Below are 20906 nucleotides of genomic sequence, written 5' to 3'. Positions count from 1 at the left end.
GCGTCGTCTATTTTGCTGTATGTATTGTTGGATGTATTCATATGCCGGGAAAAGGCTCCTCTTTTGTTGTATTCGTCTCCATTTCAAATGTTCGCGTCGTGTTCATGAAAGGTTCGACAATGCCTCTGTCGGACTTAATTTTCTGTCTTCTAAGTGGTTTGCAGAAACTTTTAAAGATCATTCGAAAAAATGATTATTTATGTCCATTGCGTTCATCAAACATTTAAGAATTCTTGTACTTCAATGTTCATTATGTTTCTCCTACAATAATCGCTCTAGAAAATGTTCCTCGCGTATGTATAGGGTGTATAAAAAGTAATGGTCATCCGTTCTAGGGGTGAATTTACACCTCTGGATCGGTGGACATTTCTAAGAGGAAGTTGCCGCAAAATTCTTAACAACAAAGAAAATTGTTTTTTACATCACCACCTTCCACTCATCCAGAAAAGCAAAAGTTTGAAAGAAGCCACATGTCGCAGACAAGTAGTTATTGAGATATAAGCTGTTAAAGTTCTTGCAAAATTTGATTGTGTAGAATTATACGTATAGATAAAACTACAGTCCACACGACCGTGTCGATGAAACAGAACATAATCGTGTGCGTGCCTCGACAAACGAAATTTAAAGGCATATTCGTCGCTGGGCCCGTAAACGTCATCGTCTCCCTGCCCATTCGGATCATAGAGAAGTTGCAAAATGTGAAAGAATACGTTATATCCATTGTCAAAGGAATATTAATCCTGTATTATAATATGTTACCGTACCTCACCGTTCCTCTAGCGGATTAGGCGATATACCTGTAAAGGACGTTATAGCATGCAAAAAACGCATGCGAATCTTCAACCCCGACAGATCGACAACACGTGCGACGGACCCATCGAAGCGACGAGCGGATTACCCTTACAAATCACGTCATTAATGACCGTAGACAATGCCAAAAGGAATTTCTTTGACTGTTTCCCCACTTCTAAACATAAACTCCTTCCGACGCACTCCCGTCCAATTAACAAACGCAACATTTCCCACCTTTAACCATTAATGAAAAACCGAGGTGACAACCGCAGTACTATTTTGACTGTGTGGTCGGAGTAACTTTTTCCCGTTCGCTGTCACGATTTCGGAAAGTGCATTGTGTAGAAGTATGGTGTTTTGTGCTTCATCGTTAATAAGACGTATTCGCGAAAATGGCAGCGTCCACTTTATCCGACGGAGAAACAGAAGATTCTCAAAAATTTGTAAATACCTATACTTGACATTAGTATTTTATGACACAGGATTAATATTCTTAAGTATAACAATGGATATAAGGCATTCTTTCACATTTTGCAACTTCAAATTTATGATTCGAATGGGCAGGGAGACGATCAGGGTAAACTTTACTTTACCGGACTCAAAATTAGTACCTTTCTCCTACGAATTATGATGTATTTAGTATGTGTGTGTAATCCAGTAGATTTATACCCGGCGCGGACGCAGATCGAAGTTTCGAACCTCTAGGATCAAGAGTTGAGGAGCTATCGTCGCTTAAAGTTGAGCATATTTCCAGTTTCTTGATAGGTAAGGGCGCCGCCATATTGGTTTGTAGTGACGGTCGCACGCCGCTTACTGAGTTTGCTAGGATTAGGTCAAGGGGGGGGGGGCGGGAACCAATACAAACCAATATAGAAGCGGCCTTACCTGTCAAAACTGCTCAACTTTAAGCGATCATAGCTCCTCAACTATTGATCCTGGAGGTTCGAAACTTCGATCTGTATCCGCGCCGGGTACAAATCTACTGGATTACATACCAAATACATCATAATTCGTAGGAGAAAGGCACAAATTTTGAGTCCGGTAGTGATTTTGAGTCCCTTTAAACTTCGTTCGGGGTCGCATACAATCATGTTCTGTCTCATCGACACGGTCATGTGGACGGTAGTACAAAGTAGACTTTTATCTATACGTATAATTCTACACAATCAAATTTTGTAAGAAATTCAACAGCTTATATCTCAATAACTATTTGTTTGCAACATGTGGCTTCTTTCGAGTCACTCTCTTCTGGATGAGTGGAAGGAATTGATGTAAAAACGAACTTTGACGACAATTTTCTTTGTTGTAAACAATTTTGCGGCAAGTTTCTCTTACAAATGTCCATCGACCCAGAGGTATAGATTCACCCCTGGGATTACTTTTTATACACCCTGTACAAAGGATTCGCAGATCAAAAGCGATCAAGAGAGACTAAAACTTCATCGAAATTATTTCATTCCAACTGTGCGACGGAAGAACTCGGTATACAGAGGGCGATTCTCTCGAAAAGCCATAATTTATTCGTCCGTACGCGTGTCAGGGAAACTTCTGTGTTCGCGTTTCGTCGAACGGGAAATTATTATTCCGCGAACACAGGCTCGAGTTGCGAACTTGCAAATGAGACTGCACGTCGCGACGTCTGCAGCGTCCACAATAAAGTTCCCCGCGGAATCTTTGATCGACGAATAGTTTGATTGTGTAGTTTTGATTGAATCGTCTCGAGAATACGGGACTGGGTGAAAGAAAGGAAAAGGAAGAGGGGGCGGTCGATTCGCTCTCCATCATCTTCACGGAGCTGGAAATTCGTGGACGCGGGCACGTACAAACGGAGCTTTCCAGTATTGCATGCGAGAAAATTGGCACGGCGAGCATATTCGTTCGTGCGCGATTCCCCCGGACTGAATTCGCCTGTAATTATGCGATTGTGTGCGTGAGCGAGCAGTTCGCGGCCGCATGCGGAAAATGAGGGCCGCCGCGGGCACGCGAACCAATACCATAACGCCGGACACGAAACTAGCGTAATCGCGATGCGCCCGCGACCGCACACCGGCTTAATTGCGATAATTTCGACCGTTTTTTCGACGATTTGCTGTGAAACCAATTCTTTCGCTGGTTCCGAATCGCTTTAGTTTTTCGCAAATATACGTAAAATTTTGCTTACATTAAAATTTTTCGTCCCTCTGCAATTTTTTAACTGAAACGATCTTTTATTACGATTTTAGAGCTTCTTCAACTTGTCATCTTCACTTTGCGACGCTCAGGAAGGTTCCAATCCCAATATAACCCAATCTTTTGGGTTATGGGATCTGAAAAATCGCAAAGGATCATAGAACAAAATGTCGTAAAACTTATTGTCTCTTGTAAAAAATTGGCTTTGATTTTCTCTTGAGAAAACGAAATGACTTGCAGAACGCTCTAATAATTAACAGCATCTAGAAAATGTTATCGAATACAAATTTATTGAGATTGCCTGAGAATTGTAATAATTGTGAACTATAAAACCGGTGATTCGACTTTTGAAGTGGAAGCCTGTTGGTCACAGCGTTCGAAGGAGGCACGTTACAGGTGCATAAGCATTAGGCGAACTTCTGGGAAACGATTCGCTGCCCAGGTACGGCCACGGCGGCGATGCAACAGATGCAACAGGTGCAACGTAGGCTCGACTACCGCATAAGCCGACCTGCAGTTCCGTCCTGGCTCGATCCCGATCTGCCGATTAGTCGACAGATTTCGTTGGTCCCTCGGCTCCATTACCCGCTCGAACATTCGAAATCGGTCGATCTATCGATCCCTCCCGGTGAAATTGCCGGCAATAACGTCTTCCACTTGCCAGCAGGATCGTAAGCGAGATTTAATGGAGACGTAAAGGAGGTTATTAAAATGACCTACAGCGGCGCGAACGTTTCTACGGCGATTGTTATACTCTTCGGAACGATCGGCAGCTTTGTACTCGTGATATCCATATACTTCGTAATTGTTATTGTAGTTTTCAGTTTGTTAGCTTTGGGGAAACCATTAGGTATCGTGCTGCTTGATCGAGAGCGACGCTTAGAACATAATATTGACGGTTTAATGTTCCCTCTGCTCTTGAATTTTGGTTTTCCCTCTTTACACGCTGTATTCTCTTTTTACCTTTATATAGGGTGGTCCGGTTAAATATCTCCTTTATCTATTTGGGATGACTAGACTGCAGGTGCTTGTGCAATTTTTAATTTTTGCTGGCAAATTTCAAGAAACAAATAAAAATCGAATTCAATTCTGTGGGATTTTATATTCTAGCATTTTTTGAAAATTTTCTTGATTCTTAATTTTTATAATTCTTGCAGACGCGTTAGTCTTTCTCGTCCATTGTCATTCCCATTAATTACCGGAAACTGAGTAATTAAATTACGATTTTTATACACTCGGTTAAAAGGGACCCGGACAACGCCACGTCTGTATGCGTGCTTTTAATTAAATTTATCTTTCTTCACGTCCCGAATACTTCGACATTTAATAACAACGAGAAAATTATATCCTCGTTGCGCGCGCAGTCGCTGGAACCATAAACGAACTAGAAAGGAGCCGAAACATTTAATTTTGTGAATTATTCCATGCATATCAACGTCCAATAAAACTGCAACTGTTTACAAAAAGAAAAAAACAAGCAATATTCTGAATATTCATACGCACTACAAACATCGCGGCAGTATTAAATTATTCCAGAGCAACTTTTCTCTGAATTTACACAATTCGCTGCATCGGTATCGCAATTACACGGCGCGCACACGCGATAATTAAATCGAGAACGTTCGTACTTTAAAGCGGAGCGATTTCTACGGTCAAACAAGAACGATATAACATTAACAACGATTACAACGATAACCAATGATAATTAAAGCGACGTCTATGTTTATTCGACATATCCCGAACGAGAATTTCGTAAGTTATTCCCCGTGCATTATCGAAGAAGATCGTTCGCCGATACCGCACCCCATTCCCGAAGATTATAGCCGCCCCAGCCCTTACGTAACCACGAAATTGAAAGACTTATGGGATTTCCGCCCCTCGACGGGAATTTTACAGTCGATGTACCCGTTGATAATATTACTGTGTCCACCGTGACGGAAAGATATCGTTTTTCTCTACTAAATGTACACGCACACTTCATGACAATTTATTGCTCGAGTAAATTCAAACTCAATAAAAATTTTCTAGAAATATCTGACACGAAGGTTGGGGTGTAGTGATCTTTATTCGTGATCGTACCGTAGCAATTTTTGTGTTAAGGACAATTAATTATTCGGTGCAAAACATTTTAACTTGTACGCGGATTGAAATTGTAATCCAAATTTGTTGCGAGGGAATTTGAAGATTTTAGAAAACAGAAACGGATCGTTGTAATATCGATCCCGGAAGCCGAAGTCGAATTCCCACCGAGAGATTCTTATTATTCGGGGGCGGTGGAAGGAGGTGGGATCGTCGATAGTGGCGCGCGAAGCAATAAAGACCATCCGCGACTATTTTTGCACCGGTAGACCCGATCCACGCTGCCGGGTTCACGAAACTCGTCTATTTGGTGCGTCGGTGTGTGCTCATTCACACACAACTTTATCGATCTAAGCTCCAGCTCGAAACACGCGATTCGCGGCAAGCTCAACGACCCGTGGCATGCCGGGTCGAAGTTCCGATGCCCAGGGAACCGCGAAGATAAGCGTCCACGGAATAGGGCCCTTCTACATTTTCGCTAGCGTTTCGCACACCCTGTTGTCTGCGATCATCCCCTGATGCGTTGCGTTCCGATTATAGATTTTGCACTCCGAATTCACCATTTTGCAAGTCAAATTCAACCTCATGCAAATCAATATCTTCAATTTGTCAAGGGTTGAAATTGATTCATTTGAAAATTCATAAAACGAATTCATGGTGAATTTCATCTGGAGAATATAAAATGATTTTCTCCCCAGACTGGATTGTCTTTTGTTTTCTTCTTCTCTCTTTCGCTAGGAATACTCTTAATGCACTTAATGTACGGCTATCCACTCTTAATTAAATATATTTCCTTTAATTGCACTTTAGCATCGGTACATTTTAATCCAGACGATCCTATGCTATCTCATTCGCTTCAGCCTGAAGTTTATTAATTTATAATAATAGAATTACGCGCGTAGGATATTGTGTAAAGTACATTTATCATTGGTTGACTGCAGGAGAAAATCCTTGTATTTTTTAATCGGTCAAAAAGTACGGAAAATTACAAATTATAAAATCTATGCTAGGTTTTCCGAGAATGTTGCGGTATGATCGAGGAATTTTTATAAGAACTTTTTTCCGGAAGTTCAAGCAGCCTCTGAAAATTACGATTCGCTAGTACCATGCGGAAGATATAAGAAGCGCTTAATACTCGGTCGCCGGAAGTCGCCCGTTGGTCTGTGTAGTTTTTGCGAGAGAAGACGGACTCTTTAAGTATCTCGAAAAAGTTCTCCGGGGTTAGGTCCTAATGCTCTTGTACAAAGTGCAGGCCAGCCAACTGTGCACTCGAGGTGCTTGTACCATTCGGCAGCGGACCAGAGGAACTTCTCCTCGCCAGCAAGAGAAGGATAAGCATGGTCCAGCCCTCACTCATTTTTTTATTGATATTCTGTGCAAAACAATGCTTTTAGGTCGAAAGATAATCCCCCAAAATTTAAAGTCGCTGACCCCTCATTTAAGGGTAAAATGAGGGTAAACACCCTAAACTTTACCTTTTCTCTCGCGGTTATTATTAAGATACTAAGATGAAAAAAAATATATAAAAAAAGGCTTTTTAAAAACCACGCTTATATTAACATGCACTGAAAAGGAGAAAATAATTTTTTTAGGTATTAGTGACTATAAACAAAAGCGTGGAGCACCCATAAAGATTACATCAATATAGTTTAGCGCTCCACGCTTTTATTTGTAGTCACTAATGTATAAAAAAATTATTTTCTCCTTTTTAGTGCATTTTAATATAAGCGTAATTCTTCTTTTTAGTCTTTTTTAAATGGAACTCAAGATATAGTAATACTGGTATGAAATAGTAAGATATATATAGAAATACGCGAAATAGAATGAGAGGATGACTCCGAGAGACGACGTCACTTGATGGAGTCCGAAATTGTCCAAAATGGAACTAAATGAACGGAACACCACACTGACTGAGCTCCTTCAGTGCGAAATGGGTCAGTGGAGTGAGGATGAGTCAGAGTGGGAATGCGTAGTGGAGTAGGGAGCGCTGGCGCGCGGAGTGGGGATCGCTGAACGCGATGACGTTCTACTGAGTATCGCGCGACGTGGTGTGACGGTTATTATTAAAAATTATTTTTCTCCTAGACGCACAGTTTTTTTAAAATTTGTTTTTTAATATTGTATTGTCATTCAGTTCTGAGCTATGTTTAAAGTTTCAAGTCTCTAGTTCATCGGGAAGTGGTTTAAAATTCGATTTCAAGATTTGACGCATACAACAACGACAACTCAGCAAGCTAATATAAGCGTGGTAATAATAATGACGAAAATACTCGAACTTACTTCTTGCGTACCACATATTTTTTTCCGAACGTTTCGGATCATCAGGTCCCGGGTCGCGAATGCTAATGATGATCTTGTATTCAAAGAAAACTTCCATCTCCGGCTGCAGATCAGATCCGCGTGAAATATGGTACACGCGCACAACACCTTATGTAAATGATAGTGGTCTAACGATCTCGTTACGTAACCCCGCCACAATGGCGCGACGCTCGATAAACTAATGATATGGAACGTTGCCGCTCTCGTGATATGTACACACTTACCCTTTTGAGATTAATGGCTTCTGAAAAAGAACCCATTTGATCTCCTCGACTCGGCTGCGAGGAGGAACGCATTTTTTTCCTTGTTGAAAAATCGATCGTACGAAACACTGCCGGAGGAAAAGTAGGGTTCGACGTGGTACAAAAGAAAGTCGGTTCAATAAGGTACCAAGGAAAATAAGAACGGTGCTGGAGGAAATAAGAACAGTGGAGGGAAGTGGGAACAGTAAAATGCAAAAGGGAAGAACGGAAGCAAGGGGAGAGTAAGAACAGAAAGAAAGGAGATTGCGCCTTTGTGGTATGTAACATAGGGCTCCATTTTTGAGGCATGAGAAAGTTTCTTCTGTTAAACGTTGCTGGGTTTCACCCATTATAAAAGAAACGAAGCACCAACGTGGTTGGTCAAATGCTGCATTATAAAAGTGATCAATAGACTGCGGATCTTTATGCATGTGTGACTTGTGAACATTTTTGAAAAAACACTGGGATAGTAAGTTCGATAGAATGAAGTGCGATTTTTATTTGTGTTGAATCTAGAAACGTCGTTGCAATTATAAATTGGATTTTGTTTCATTCCACTTTCTGATTTGTTTAGTAATCATTAGACTGGGGATGTTTATGCAAATGCATATTTTTATAGAAAATGGGTAGAAAAATGGGACCTAGAGAGAAATTTATGTCATGATTAGATGATTCCAAATATATATTTCTTATTTTGCATATTTTGCATAGAGCATATGTTGTACATAGTGCATGTTTTTTGCATATTGTGCATATTGTGCATATTTTGCATATTGTGCATATTCTCATGTAATAATAATCAAAAATAAATTGCTCTACCGCTTGCCGCTCTCTGTATGAACACGGCCTAAGAAACAGTTAATAATACTATTATTAGCATTAAATTTATAAAAAATAATTATAAAACAATAAATACTATTATTTAGCATTAAAAGATTCAATTAAATTTGTTACAGATTTTGCTCAAAATCTAGATAATGTACCTATCGGCTGTGGAGAAAAAGTGAGAGCAAGAGATATACATGTTTTTCAGAAAAATCTAGGATTTGAAATATTGTCTAAACTTAATAATAGTTTAAATGATTCAAATATGGACGGTACGAAGGAAATGAAAGCACGATACTGGAAAAAGTATAAATATGCCCGCATCACATTTTGTGATATTGAGAGGACATTTTCAGCATATAAGTTAATTTTATCTGATAACAGGCACCTGTTGAAAATATAGAAAAAATTATCATCACATATTGTAATGCCAATTACAAGCAGTAATTTGTTGTTTTTAAAGTCAAATGTCTGAAGGACAAAGTTGAATGGTAAAATGGGGCTCATAAGATACCAACAAAATTTTTTTTTTCATGTAATTTTTTTTAGAGATATGAAGGTCACCTTCATTTTTTTTTTTAATGGTATAAGGTATTTTTTAATACATCAATCGATGCATCTGGACATTCGTTATAAAAAAGTACTAACCTATGTATGTCGAAAAGTTAGTAATTCAGGAGATATTTCAATTTAAATAACTCTAAAATACCATTACTGTCGTACCAAGACGTTACATAAGTAAGTAAATTATAACGAATGTCCAGCTGCATCGATTGATGTATTAAAAAATACCTCATTCCATTAAAAAAAATTAAGCTGACCTTCATATCTCTAAAAAAATTACATGAAAAAAAAATTTTGTTGGTATCTTATGAGCCCCATTTTACCATTCAACTTTGTCCTTCAGACATTTAACGTATCTTTAAAAACAACAAAGATCAAGTTGGTCAAGTTAGCTGGGACACCCTGTATAAATTATGCACTAAATTTGCATATATTTTGCATATTTTGACATATAAAATTTGTATAAAATTCCGCGGTCTAGTGATCATTTATCATTTAAGAAAATTAGGATTGAAATGCAGGAAATATTCTATGGACGCAAGAAGGTGTTACACGTTAGATGCAAATAAAGTATCCCCTGCACTGCGGGGCAACGCCGCAGGGGCCATGAAGCTCGAGCTGCCTCGGTCGCCGAGCAGTGTAAACATGTCGCGTAATCTGATCCCGGGCCAGGCGTATCAGTGTGAACCACTACTAATCCAATTGTAAGAACAAAAAAGATTCAGTTATTGCACGAAGCGGTCTCATCGGTACGCTATTTTTTTGAAAGGTCCGATGCTAAAATGCCGGCGTGTCGAGATTCCGCGAAAAGAATTTGCAGGACGGTTTCGGAAGGTTAATGGCCGGTCCAGTCATCCAGGAATCGAAAGGTTGGGGGTTCGATTGGCTCCCCATCGCCCGTTTCTTTTTCTCCTATAACGATTTCAACTTTCTCCAAATGGAAGACCATCGAAGTATCGGAAAGAGGAGAGCTTGACGAAAGATTATTTGCTTCCGCCTTTTTAAAAGCGGAGAATCGAACATCGAACGGTGGTGCTCTCTCCGACGGCAGATGGATCGGAAGAATTAGAGGATCGGTTGTTAGCGATCGTTCGGCGGAGGTACTAAAAGCGGAATGTATATTTCCGTGGCTCGGGACTATCGATTTTCGCCATGGTACAAAACAACATAATTCCCACGAACGACGTAGTCGTGGAACGTTAATGCCGAATAGCCGGTGCTGAATAAAATAAATCGTTGCACCGTTTATATTGCTTTGTTCGACGGGATCACTATGGAAATTCTTGCACAAGACTGTCAACGTTTGCACTCCGAATAATTTTTCAATTGTAATGCCAATTCTCTCTCCCTGCTTTTTTAAGTGTCTTATCTGAAACTTACCTCAAAGGACAGTTCCTTGACTGCTACTTATTTGAAACAATTTTATTTATTAATTATTAGACAGCGAATCTTCATGCAAAATAAAAATTTCCTACCTGATTTGCAGTCAACCGGGGTGAACTAGAACTTTAATTTCTTTCTTAATATGTTTAATAGGTCGAAAATGATATAACAGTGTTTTTAAATTCTTCTAATTTTTTCGCTGTGTCGAATTACACCTACTCATCTTTTTATTCAATATAGATCTCAAACTTTATTGTAATTTTATATTTGTGGAACTTATATTTGTTTTCAACTAAAAAATAAGACAATTCGATGTTGATAGACAGCGCATTGTAAACGTATAGCGCATTTTTCCTGTATACTAGTTAGTTTTGAAAATAATTGCGTAAAGAAACTACAGTTTTGTATGAACTTGTAAATGGAGAGCATTTTTTAAATTGAATTATTTATGGTATAATTTCCTTTCGAGGAAGTATTCCACGCTCTCGAGCAAGGGAAACTCCAAAAATTACGTCGTAAGACGTCGCTGAAACTTTTCCTCCGCGTTTATGTTTGCGCATTACCAATAAGGGAGAGTGTATCCCGCGATCCATCATCCCTTTCGACTAGCGCTGGGTTGTATCCAGTTTCGATCTACGTCTTCGTCGTTCCACTTGCTCGGAGAAAATGAACCAGCACGAAACGAGTCGAAAAATGAATAAAACGGCTATACGTTCGATAAAACAGAGTTAAGCAAAGTTAGACACTAAGCCTTATTGTAACAATCATATATTGTATAATTTGTAATGTATAGACTGCGGATCTTTATGCAAAATAAAAGTTGTCTGCATCGATTTTTTAAATTCTCCAACAATTTTGAATTTTTTCTACTCAATTTTACTTTAAATGCATAAAGATCCGCAGTCTAGTAATGTATATGCTATATAAACCTTATGAAAGAGAGTTCGTGAAAAATTAGATGATAGAATGTTCCAAGCATCATCGTTCAAATTCAAAGTACAACAAAATACCATAACCATAAGGCTGGACTAAAAAAAAAGTAAAAGAAAGTTCTAATAAGGAAATCGTGTGTTCTGGACACAGAGTGGGAGAATTTCTTCTGAAAGAATTGCATTTCGTGGAAGTAATCGGAATGGTCGAACACGAGAAGGCCTCTATACATGTTTCACATTGACTTTCGATCACATCAAACTCGACGTTATTTACTTGCGGCGAGTCAAGAAACTCTCTCTCTCTCTCTCTCTCTTTCTATGTCTCTGTTGGTCTTGGAGACTGTCGAATCCTAATCAAAGTTTCCGGTCGGGTTGTTTCAGAAAGCGCGTACGAAGATGAGGAGCAATTCGCCAGGGGCGCGAGATCCCCCGGTGAAACAGACGGAGCCGACGACGAAATTGCTGATGCTCACAGGCCGGGTCACAAGAACTTCCGCTTGCACAACTTGAACATGGGCACCAACGCGACGAGGGCCTGGAACTCGAGGCTCGGCGGCGGCTTCCTGCGCGGTGCCGGACAGCGGGTCACATTCGACTCCGAGGCGCCGCCGCCGCCGCCCGATACGGGCCACCAGCAAACCATGATCCTTCTCGAGAAACCCAAGGAGGACTGCAAGGTCAAGGTAAGGGTCCCAAGATCATCGACATTCTTTTTCTTGTAAATGTATATCTTTTTGCCTTGCATATTTCTGGCATTAAAACGCATTTAGACATATTAACCCCTTGTCGTATCATTTTCTTTGCAGTTACAGCGATTAAAAGATCTTTATCACCACAAATGTCGTAGATGAGAAAAGAAAATTTATGTTTTTTGTACCGGTGCATTTATTTTAATGCTGAACTATTGATTACAAACGAATCAAATTTTATTTCATTTAACAAGGAAGGTGCAAGGGGTTAATAACATGATCTTGAAGTAACCTCTGACAACCTCTGATAAATAACCTAAGGCCAAAGGATATGTAAGTCTGAAAGCTTAAACGCTAATATTAAAGTGAGCCACCTGTCACTTGCTTTTTAAATTATCCTTAAGTGTTCAAAATGATGTCCTTCCACAGATATGCATTGTCTAAAACGAGCGATGACAGATTGTAATGATCTTTCGATGGAAGTCAGAGTTTACATTAAGGTCGTGTTATCAATATCTCTGAATGCGTTTTAATGTCAACTGGAATATGCAAGGAATAAAAGATACAGTTAAAAATCCGGAAAAATGAACTTGAAGAAAAAATGAAATTTGCAAAGCATTCACCATTTGACACCATTTACGTCATCGAAACCGGAGGAGAGATTTAGGTGGTTCCATTTAGGTGGACCACGATAAATAGAATTGAAAGGGTGACTTATTTTGGAAGTATTCTGCAAGAGTATCATGAGAGTATTCCTCTGCATCTGTGTTCCCCTGAGCACTAGATAGAACTTAGAAGGACCCAGTTTCCGCAAACGACGTGCACTCGAAGATAAGGGCGCGCATCGAAGTAAACTAAGCGTGTCGTTATAGAGGGAGGTTCGCGTCGATGGCCAACAAAAGGAAACGCGATAATAAGGAGCAGAACTCGAGAGTAGTCGCGTGAAGCATCTTCCTTGCAAATCCAATATCCTTCCTAACATTAGTTTTGGATATTAACTCCCCAGAACTCTAAGTACCTTAAATCCCGAGGACTTCGAACTTCCGTCAGATTTTCGAGGCTCATTACGAACGTATTAATTCAACTAATTATTGTAAAAAGCCACGATACGTGAAAAATTTCGCGAGAAGAATGGAGAAGAGGCGGTCGAACGATAACCGCGTTACGGCGTCGATCCAATTTGCGGAAGTTGCCATAGCTGGAACTTTTTCCTCGACGTTCGTCCCTTTTATTGCTTTCTTGAAACTTCTTCCTCGCTCTCTCTCTCTCTCCCCCTCTCTCTCGTTCTATCGACGATTATCCTGCGATCCACGGGATCCTGGAAGATGAAGCAAACTGCCTGGAGACGATGCCCGTCCCGTGGGAATGGCTTAACGATATTTCGATAATCGCGGCAATCTAATTCGACCGGTCAATCACTGATTTAAGAGAACGAATATTGAAGGAACTGCAGCGGAACGTGATCTTGAAACGTACATATATTGAGCCATTTACAGTAATTGTTTTATTGCAGTATCTTGAAAATTGACTGAATTACAGTCTAATTTCTTGGAGATGGATCATCTATCTATTTCAACGTGTAACGCCTTCTCATTCTTCTTGAATAAAGAACAGACTTTTATTCGAAAAATAAAATCCTCTTCTCATCTACTGGATAAAAGCATGCATCACCAACAGAATATTCATGAGTCTTTTTATCTGAGATGACCCAGCTCTGAGAAATTGCAGATATACTAATCGTGCGACGCCCTTACGTTTTTTTTTTACGAGCTCCCAATGAAGAGATTCCTTGGCTACAATTTTTCCTTCTCCTATAAACAATTGACAACAAAATGAAACATTTCTTCCGACCTAGAATAATTCCATTGTATATGATTTTTTTCATTTTATGGATATGAAATTGTTATAATACCTCATATAATACTTAAATGTTTCATAATTGATTAGATACGAACATATTTAATATTGTAAACAATATTGCGAATAATGGTGCAGCAATTTTCGAATGCTACGGGTTAATACTGCATCTGAACAAGAAAAGGGATGTGTCGAGAATCATAAAAGTTCAAGGAAATATTTTGTCTGATCACAGGCTGGCCCGATTCCCTGCGAATCCGCGCGCGCTAAAATCAGCGTTTAATTCGTTGGCGGATGAAAAGCTGCGGGGCCCGCCCCCTTTATTGCCTCGTAAACGTCCTCGACGAAACGGCACTGCACCCGGCTGTCAACTGCAGCCGCGACACCGCGGTTTCATTCAGTCCGATTCAATCTTTCTGCCTGCATCGCGCGCGTCTGCGTCCCGCGCGTTTCCTTTTGTTTCGCAGGACAGTTTGATTCACGGGACGCATCAAAATCTCCTGGTCGTCTATGGATGCATACACGATCCCGTCCCAATGAATGCGAAACCGCCGATGCAGCTTAATCTCACGCTTTTGCACAATCGTTTGCGTTTTTCGACCGTTGATCCAGCCATAAGTCAAATCTTTTGGAAAATTCAGTTGTTTAGTTTGCGCCTGGTCCACGCAGTGTGCTAAGACGTGATATGTTCATTATTCTTATGTAAGCCATGATTTTTCTTGAATCTTTAACCATTTACCATTTTATATGATTTTCTTAATTTTACTTTCAGTAGTTTATTAAAATATTAAATACGTTCGGTAATTTATTGAATACAAATTTCATAGTGCAACGAATATTTTGAATAATGGCATAAGAATTATTAGTAAAGTGGAGTGGGGTAAGTCCGTCTATACTCGCTTAAATCAAACAATGCGAAACAGTCACGTGCGAGGTACACGTACAACTTTGAGGTTACCCTAAACGTGCAATAGTTTACAAGTTATTAATATATATTCTGTGTTGTTAGTTTAGATAAATGCAACAAATATTGATGTAGGTTTAGATTAAATAAACCGTTTTTATTGTATTTTGTAAAATTTATTCAGAAAAACACTAACATGCTCTTGCCCCGTAAATATTACTACGCGGGGCAAGTCCGTACTATCACGGTGGGGTAAGTGCGTACTGTATGGGTAACTATAAAACTAAACAATATACTCAATGCAATAAAAAGCATTCTGTAGCAGGCTTGATAATCATTCTTTTCTTGCCCCGTAGCACTTGAAACAAGGTACGAAAGCATTTTTAAACTTTGTTTTAATATCACTGTATCCCCTTTCATATTTCAGCATAAAAGTACTTGTTTGCTTAAAAATGGATAACTAAACAATATAATTTAATGCAATGGGAAGCAGTTTATAGCAGGCTTGTTAATCATTCTTTTCTTGCCCCGTAGCACTTGAAACAAGGTTCGGAAGCATTTTTATACTCTCAGAGACGCTCTTGCGCCATTCTCGGAGCAAGTGCGTCCTAGTTGACACTTTGTACAATATCCTATCAAAATGATAATTTTCAGCAAAATTAGAATCCTACATAATACTAATTCATCAGTAATAACTGTGGCAACTTTGCAAAAACTAGGGACTTACCCCACTCTGTGGTAAATGAGTGGGTGGAAATGCATATTGGGTTTTCTAGTAATTTAATATACTTAACGATACATATATGCTAATACAAGAATTAAAGAATATACTCTCAACACGTGGCGTCCATAGATCGAATCAAACATAACCTCTAAGCACAAGCACTCCCTCTATATACTTCTGGCCTCTCACTCACTCACGCGTGCTCACACTTCCATCTATACTCTACATTCACAACTCTCACACACAATACAAAACAATCATCACTCACACACTCCACCTTATAGGAATTATTAGTACGAGAAGTAAAAATTCAATTCGATAGTTGGCTTTATGTTGGCTTTAAGCTGGCTTTAAGCGTCCGAAAAATCAGTTAGCCAGTTTCTGTGCGCGATCCAATGTGCATTAGTCGGCTGGGAGCGTTTATCGCGATCATTTTCCTGTCATAACTTTCTCCCGATGATCGATGAATCAATCACGCGTGCGGGTCGTTGATCAAGTCACGACGAAACCGGAATGCAATCTCATCACCAGTTGAGCGTGCCAACCTATATACGGGTGTTGTTGCGTCGTGCCTGCGTCTTGAACGCGTCGATATGAATTGAGCTTAAGGGCACATTCCAATCTGCGAACCTTCGATCGGTAGAATTCTTCCGAGCCTCTCGAACATCGTCAAAAATGTCGAATATTTTCTTCAGATTCAAAGTCTTTCCGACTACAAGGCCCTGCAAGAATCCGACGTTTTCCACCAAGAGAAAAACGAGAAATTGCTCTCTTAAATCTTTTAGATTTAAAAACTAAATAAATACAGTAACAATTATAGTTCAAATACACACACTTTTATTCGTGTGAAGTACCACTGACGATTAATGAAGTTTCATTTATTTTTCTTACCCGAATGCGATGAAAAATTCAAAACAATAGTGATTCTGGGTTACTGGGTTAAATACGGAATTTCTTAAAATTTTCAATTTCCGAATTAAATTCCCCTAAATGATCGAAGTATCACGGTGAGCGACGCTCCGACTCTAATCATAGAATTGTTCGCGTCCTTTCGGCGCAAGGACGTCGCGTATGTACATATATCTGGTCCCGGTGGAAAAGGGTGGTTCGCGGGGCCAATAGAAACTGCGGGGAGGGGAGAGACTAACAGAAAGCGAGAGAGAAAGAGAAAGAGAGAGAGAGAGAGAGAGAGAGAGAGAGAAATATAGAGAATAGAGATATGTATAGGGGCAAGCGGTGTGGATGATGGACAGTGTTTGCGGAGGGTGTGGCGGCTCGACAATTAGGGTGCGCCCAGGCAAACACTCGTTCGCTGTCAGTGCCGGCCCTTGGCACAGTATGTCATCTTCTTGAACGCCGAGAGGGCTAATCGCGGGCTCGCACGTATGCCACGGGCTCGCGAGTGTTCCTCGAGCTCTTGAGCACCGTCGTCGACGACACTTCGACTACAGACCTAACTCAGACACTACTACACTCTTCTACACCCCCGTTTGGTCTTGTTATTTTCAGAGTTTTCGAAGATTTCAATTTTCTTCCGTGATCTCCACTCTTACATCTTCAGTCTCGAGAGAATACAGGCTCACACCTATCATTGGACAGTGGATTTTATGCATTTATGGCAAAAATGAGTAGGTGTAATTTAAAACAGTGAAGACATTAGAAGAATTTAAAAACAATGTATTATTTTCAGCCTATGAAACATATTGAAAAGGAAAATGATTTTCTATTTCGCTCCAGTTTGTTACAGTGCAGGTAGAAAATATTTATCTTGCATGAAGATCCGCAGTCTGGTGATCCAAAACATAGAATATCATCTTCATCTTCGAGATCTAATTATTTTGGTATGCGATCTCGAAATTGCTGCAAGATCCTTGCTGCTGCATTCTCAAACTAGCTCCCGAGCCTCCCGAGATCCGATCTAAAGAGCTACGATCATTCCAACCCCGCCGATCGTCGTCAAGAATATAGAATTCTGCCTCGAGCTACATAATTCGATTGTTCGTGGGTCTAATTCAGAAATACCTGGAAGCTCCTTTACACAGGAGGTGCACAAGCCTTGAATCAGTTCCTCAGGCTCAGAATCTGCCTGCGGCAGCCAATATTCGAGCGATAACATCGCGTCTCGTGCGATATCGTCGCGAAGGGTCTAATTCGCAGGGCCAACAACTAAACGCGTTCTGAAAGCAACCATCCGGGCTCCCGTGCCAAAGTAAGTACATATATCGTATTTGCACTGGCAACCAGAGTCGGCATCAAGTCAAACGGCAAATTACCCAGCGAACCGTTCGGTCGTGGTCTCGCGACTCGAACGAGATAATTGAATAGGTTGACGACAGTGAGCATCCAACGTTATTTTCTTGTTCGAAGAACGGTCCGGAGGTATGTTCTGTTAGCGGAGAAAAGTATGCGAATACCTTTGGATCTTTTCTACTGTTCATTGTTCCTTCTTCAAGCTTGATCTTAACGTGTTGTGCTCACGAGGATCATTCTTTTTCTCCCTGGCCGTAATAGGAAGCGTAACGAGAACTTTTCGCAACGAGTGCTTTCCACGGCCGAACAATAGACTGGCTATCCGAATCGTTAATTGCTCGCCTCGTTCCATCCCGCGATCGTCCCAATTTCAACCTTCGATCCAACCGCCCACGCCTCTCCAAAGAAATCCTGTCCTTTTTCGCGATGGTTCTACGCGATTGGCTGAAACGTGCCGGCGAAACTTTCCGGGAGACGAGGCTCGAGGATCCTTTTGTTTGGAGAATTGTTGCATTGTAAAATGAGGAGCTGTTAGGAGCGAAGTCCTTCGAGTACTTCGTTACGTTTTCTGCTGATCGCGATGTTTTCGCGATGTCTCCTCTTGCTTCAATTGGTAACTGCCTCGTCGATAAATTGTTAGCGGAGAAAGTGGTGCTGCTTGAATCAGTTGTTACTTCCTCGGAAAAATTCGAGCGATGGCCTTTATTAGGCTCATTCTACTGCCTCTAAAGTCTCTGTTTTCACATTCTAGTAATGCTTTATTTTTCTCAACATCTGTATTAATATATATGTAGAAAAGGTGAAGTGTACACCCCTGCAGAACTTAGAAATTTTTTGTGCTTCATGATTCACAAGTCTCCTCTTTACAATGTTCTTCAATGTTCAACGTGCGATTTTCTTTCGCCGTTTTATGGCTCTTTGAACGATGAGTTATACCTCATTATCGATTTCTCATTTGAAGGGAACAGTTTGAGCTAGTTCGTGAACTCGACGTTGTGGAGTATGATTAAACAGAATTTGACCTAATGAAGCCTGCGCTCATGATTGGGGCAAGGTAAGGGGTCTCTTTTGATCATTAATCGATTTTGTTCGACGTCGAAAGGGATCGAGAATGCAGCGGTTGATCCGGCAGAAGTCTAACATCGATCTAAGCCGGGTGTTGCTCGAATTTCCCGCGTCGAAATAGCCAGCGTTGTTTATCGGCCGGGCGTAATTGCCTTAAAGTTATTTGAATAACGCCGATGGGAGCGAGAACGATGGGTGATTCCGAGAACGGGGCCGTTAAAGCTTGTTATTGGCTGTTCGTTCCGGCCGCTGAAAGGGACCGTGCGTGATCGATCGAACTTCACCAACCGCCTCGATCGATTCTTCGCTCTTCAGTCTTCGTTTTCTCTCGAAGAGGGCACTGTGAAATGCAGACACAGTACTTTATTTTAATGTTATTCTTAATTGATCATGAGATAATAATATGTGTAAGCATGTTATGGAAAAAATTGTTGCCCTCAAATCCTTATACAACATAAAATATTAAAAAATAAAATTTTTATTGAATTTTTAAGAGTATCAAAAGTATATTCTGGTATAAACGGCGTAAGGGGAACCAAGAAGTATGATTAAACATCATTGAACACATGTTCTATGTGTATGGACACTTTACATACCTCAGAATAAAATGTTTTTTCAATCATATGAACAACAAATCCCTTTGGTAATCAAGATAGAAGAGAAATGGTCATGATCATTACCTTTTACGAAGAATGTTTCTTCAAATCGTGAGATTATAAAAATATGAGAATGATTGGCAATCTTGTTTATTGAGGTAAAATGTCTCTATAGTTACCTCGTCTCTGGATGTCCGAGGAGGTCGAGATTCCCAATATATTGCGGACGTTCTTGAAAAACAAGCGAAAAACATTCTGTCCTCTTCAACTTCATTCATTTCTCAAACATTTTGCCCAATTTCCACAAAGCAGAGTTGGGCATTAATCGATCAGAATTTTAATCATGATTGATTGATGTGTACGTGTACGATTAAAAAAAAATCATCGAAAAATCGACGATTGATTCAATCGATTGATGAAGTTAATCGTCAATCGTTGATTAAAAAAGGAGATCATCGATAAATCGACGATTGATTCAATCGATTGATGAAGTTAATCGTCAATCGTTAACTAAACAAAGATATCATCGAAGAAGAACATAAAAGCACGTAAACAGAGTTTGTATTACCATATATGTATACATATAGACCAAATGACAATACATCTAAATTCAGTTTACATTTTTTTAAAGTATTCATACAGTTTTGATTCCGTATTTCATTTCGAAATTTCAGCAGTTAATCATTAATCGATTGACGATTATAAAAATAAAAATTTAATCGTTAACCGCAATTAACGATTAATATGTATTTAATCGTTAACCGCAATTAACGATTAATATGTATTTAATCATTAACCGCAATTAACGATTAATAAGGATTTAATCGTTAACCGCAATTAACGACTAAACTAGGATATTAATTGTTAATCGTGATTAACGATTGAAGTAGAAAAGTCGTCAATCGTTGATTAAATTTTTGCCCAACTCTGTCACAAAGCATCTCAAAATTCTCGATGATACATACAACAAGTTTATCTCCCCTCATCAGCATCGAAGCAACATCCACAATTTCGACGTCACAGGCGACGCCGAGCACTGGCGGTCCCCTGGCAACCCCTTTTTCAACCATGTTGAGAGAGCTTTCGCCAGACACGGTGAAAGCCGCGTGCTTAAGCGGCTGAAGTGGTCTCTCTGGCACATTTATCATCCTAATTTCAGCCATCTTTCACAGAAGTTTCGCCGGCCGATCGATAGAACCTTCCCCGACAAAGGGTTGTTTTTGAAAAATCGAAGAACCGCTTACGAAACGTTGCGAAACCTTTCGCAACAATGCCCTCGTATTAATCCAGTTGTCGAAGCTCGATAGCGACCAGTGTGTCCGTCGGAGACCACCGGGATATATTCAATAGCCACTATCGACGGCGTACAGCATTCTATAACTGTCCATTGTCTATCGGACCCTTTGAACAGTCTCTAGGGGCTAGCCCGGGATCCCACCAAGTCAATTATTCCCCTTTATTTCGTTCGAGGGAATTCCAAGTACTACCCAAGTCGTTATAAACCTATCTTCTGACC

General features: G+C 40.1%; 1 protein-coding gene across 15 annotated transcripts in view; it reads left to right on the top strand.

Moving 5' to 3' along the window:
• The window catches only part of Trpgamma (Transient receptor potential cation channel gamma), a 159746-nt gene that overhangs the window by 100599 nt on the left and 38241 nt on the right, over positions 1 to 20906 (top strand). For all 15 annotated transcript variants that reach the window (XM_076425739.1, XM_076425741.1, XM_076425744.1 and 12 more), the window contains one exon: positions 11687 to 11988. In XM_076425739.1, coding sequence (XP_076281854.1) covers positions 11687 to 11988 — 302 coding nt within the window. The remainder of the gene's footprint in view (positions 1 to 11686; positions 11989 to 20906) is intronic.

The sequence above is a fragment of the Lasioglossum baleicum genome, chromosome 6 (genome assembly GCF_051020765.1).
Source record: "Lasioglossum baleicum chromosome 6, iyLasBale1, whole genome shotgun sequence".
Classification (NCBI taxonomy): Eukaryota; Metazoa; Arthropoda; class Insecta; order Hymenoptera; family Halictidae; genus Lasioglossum; species Lasioglossum baleicum.
This window is presented reverse-complemented; position numbering and strand designations above follow the sequence as displayed.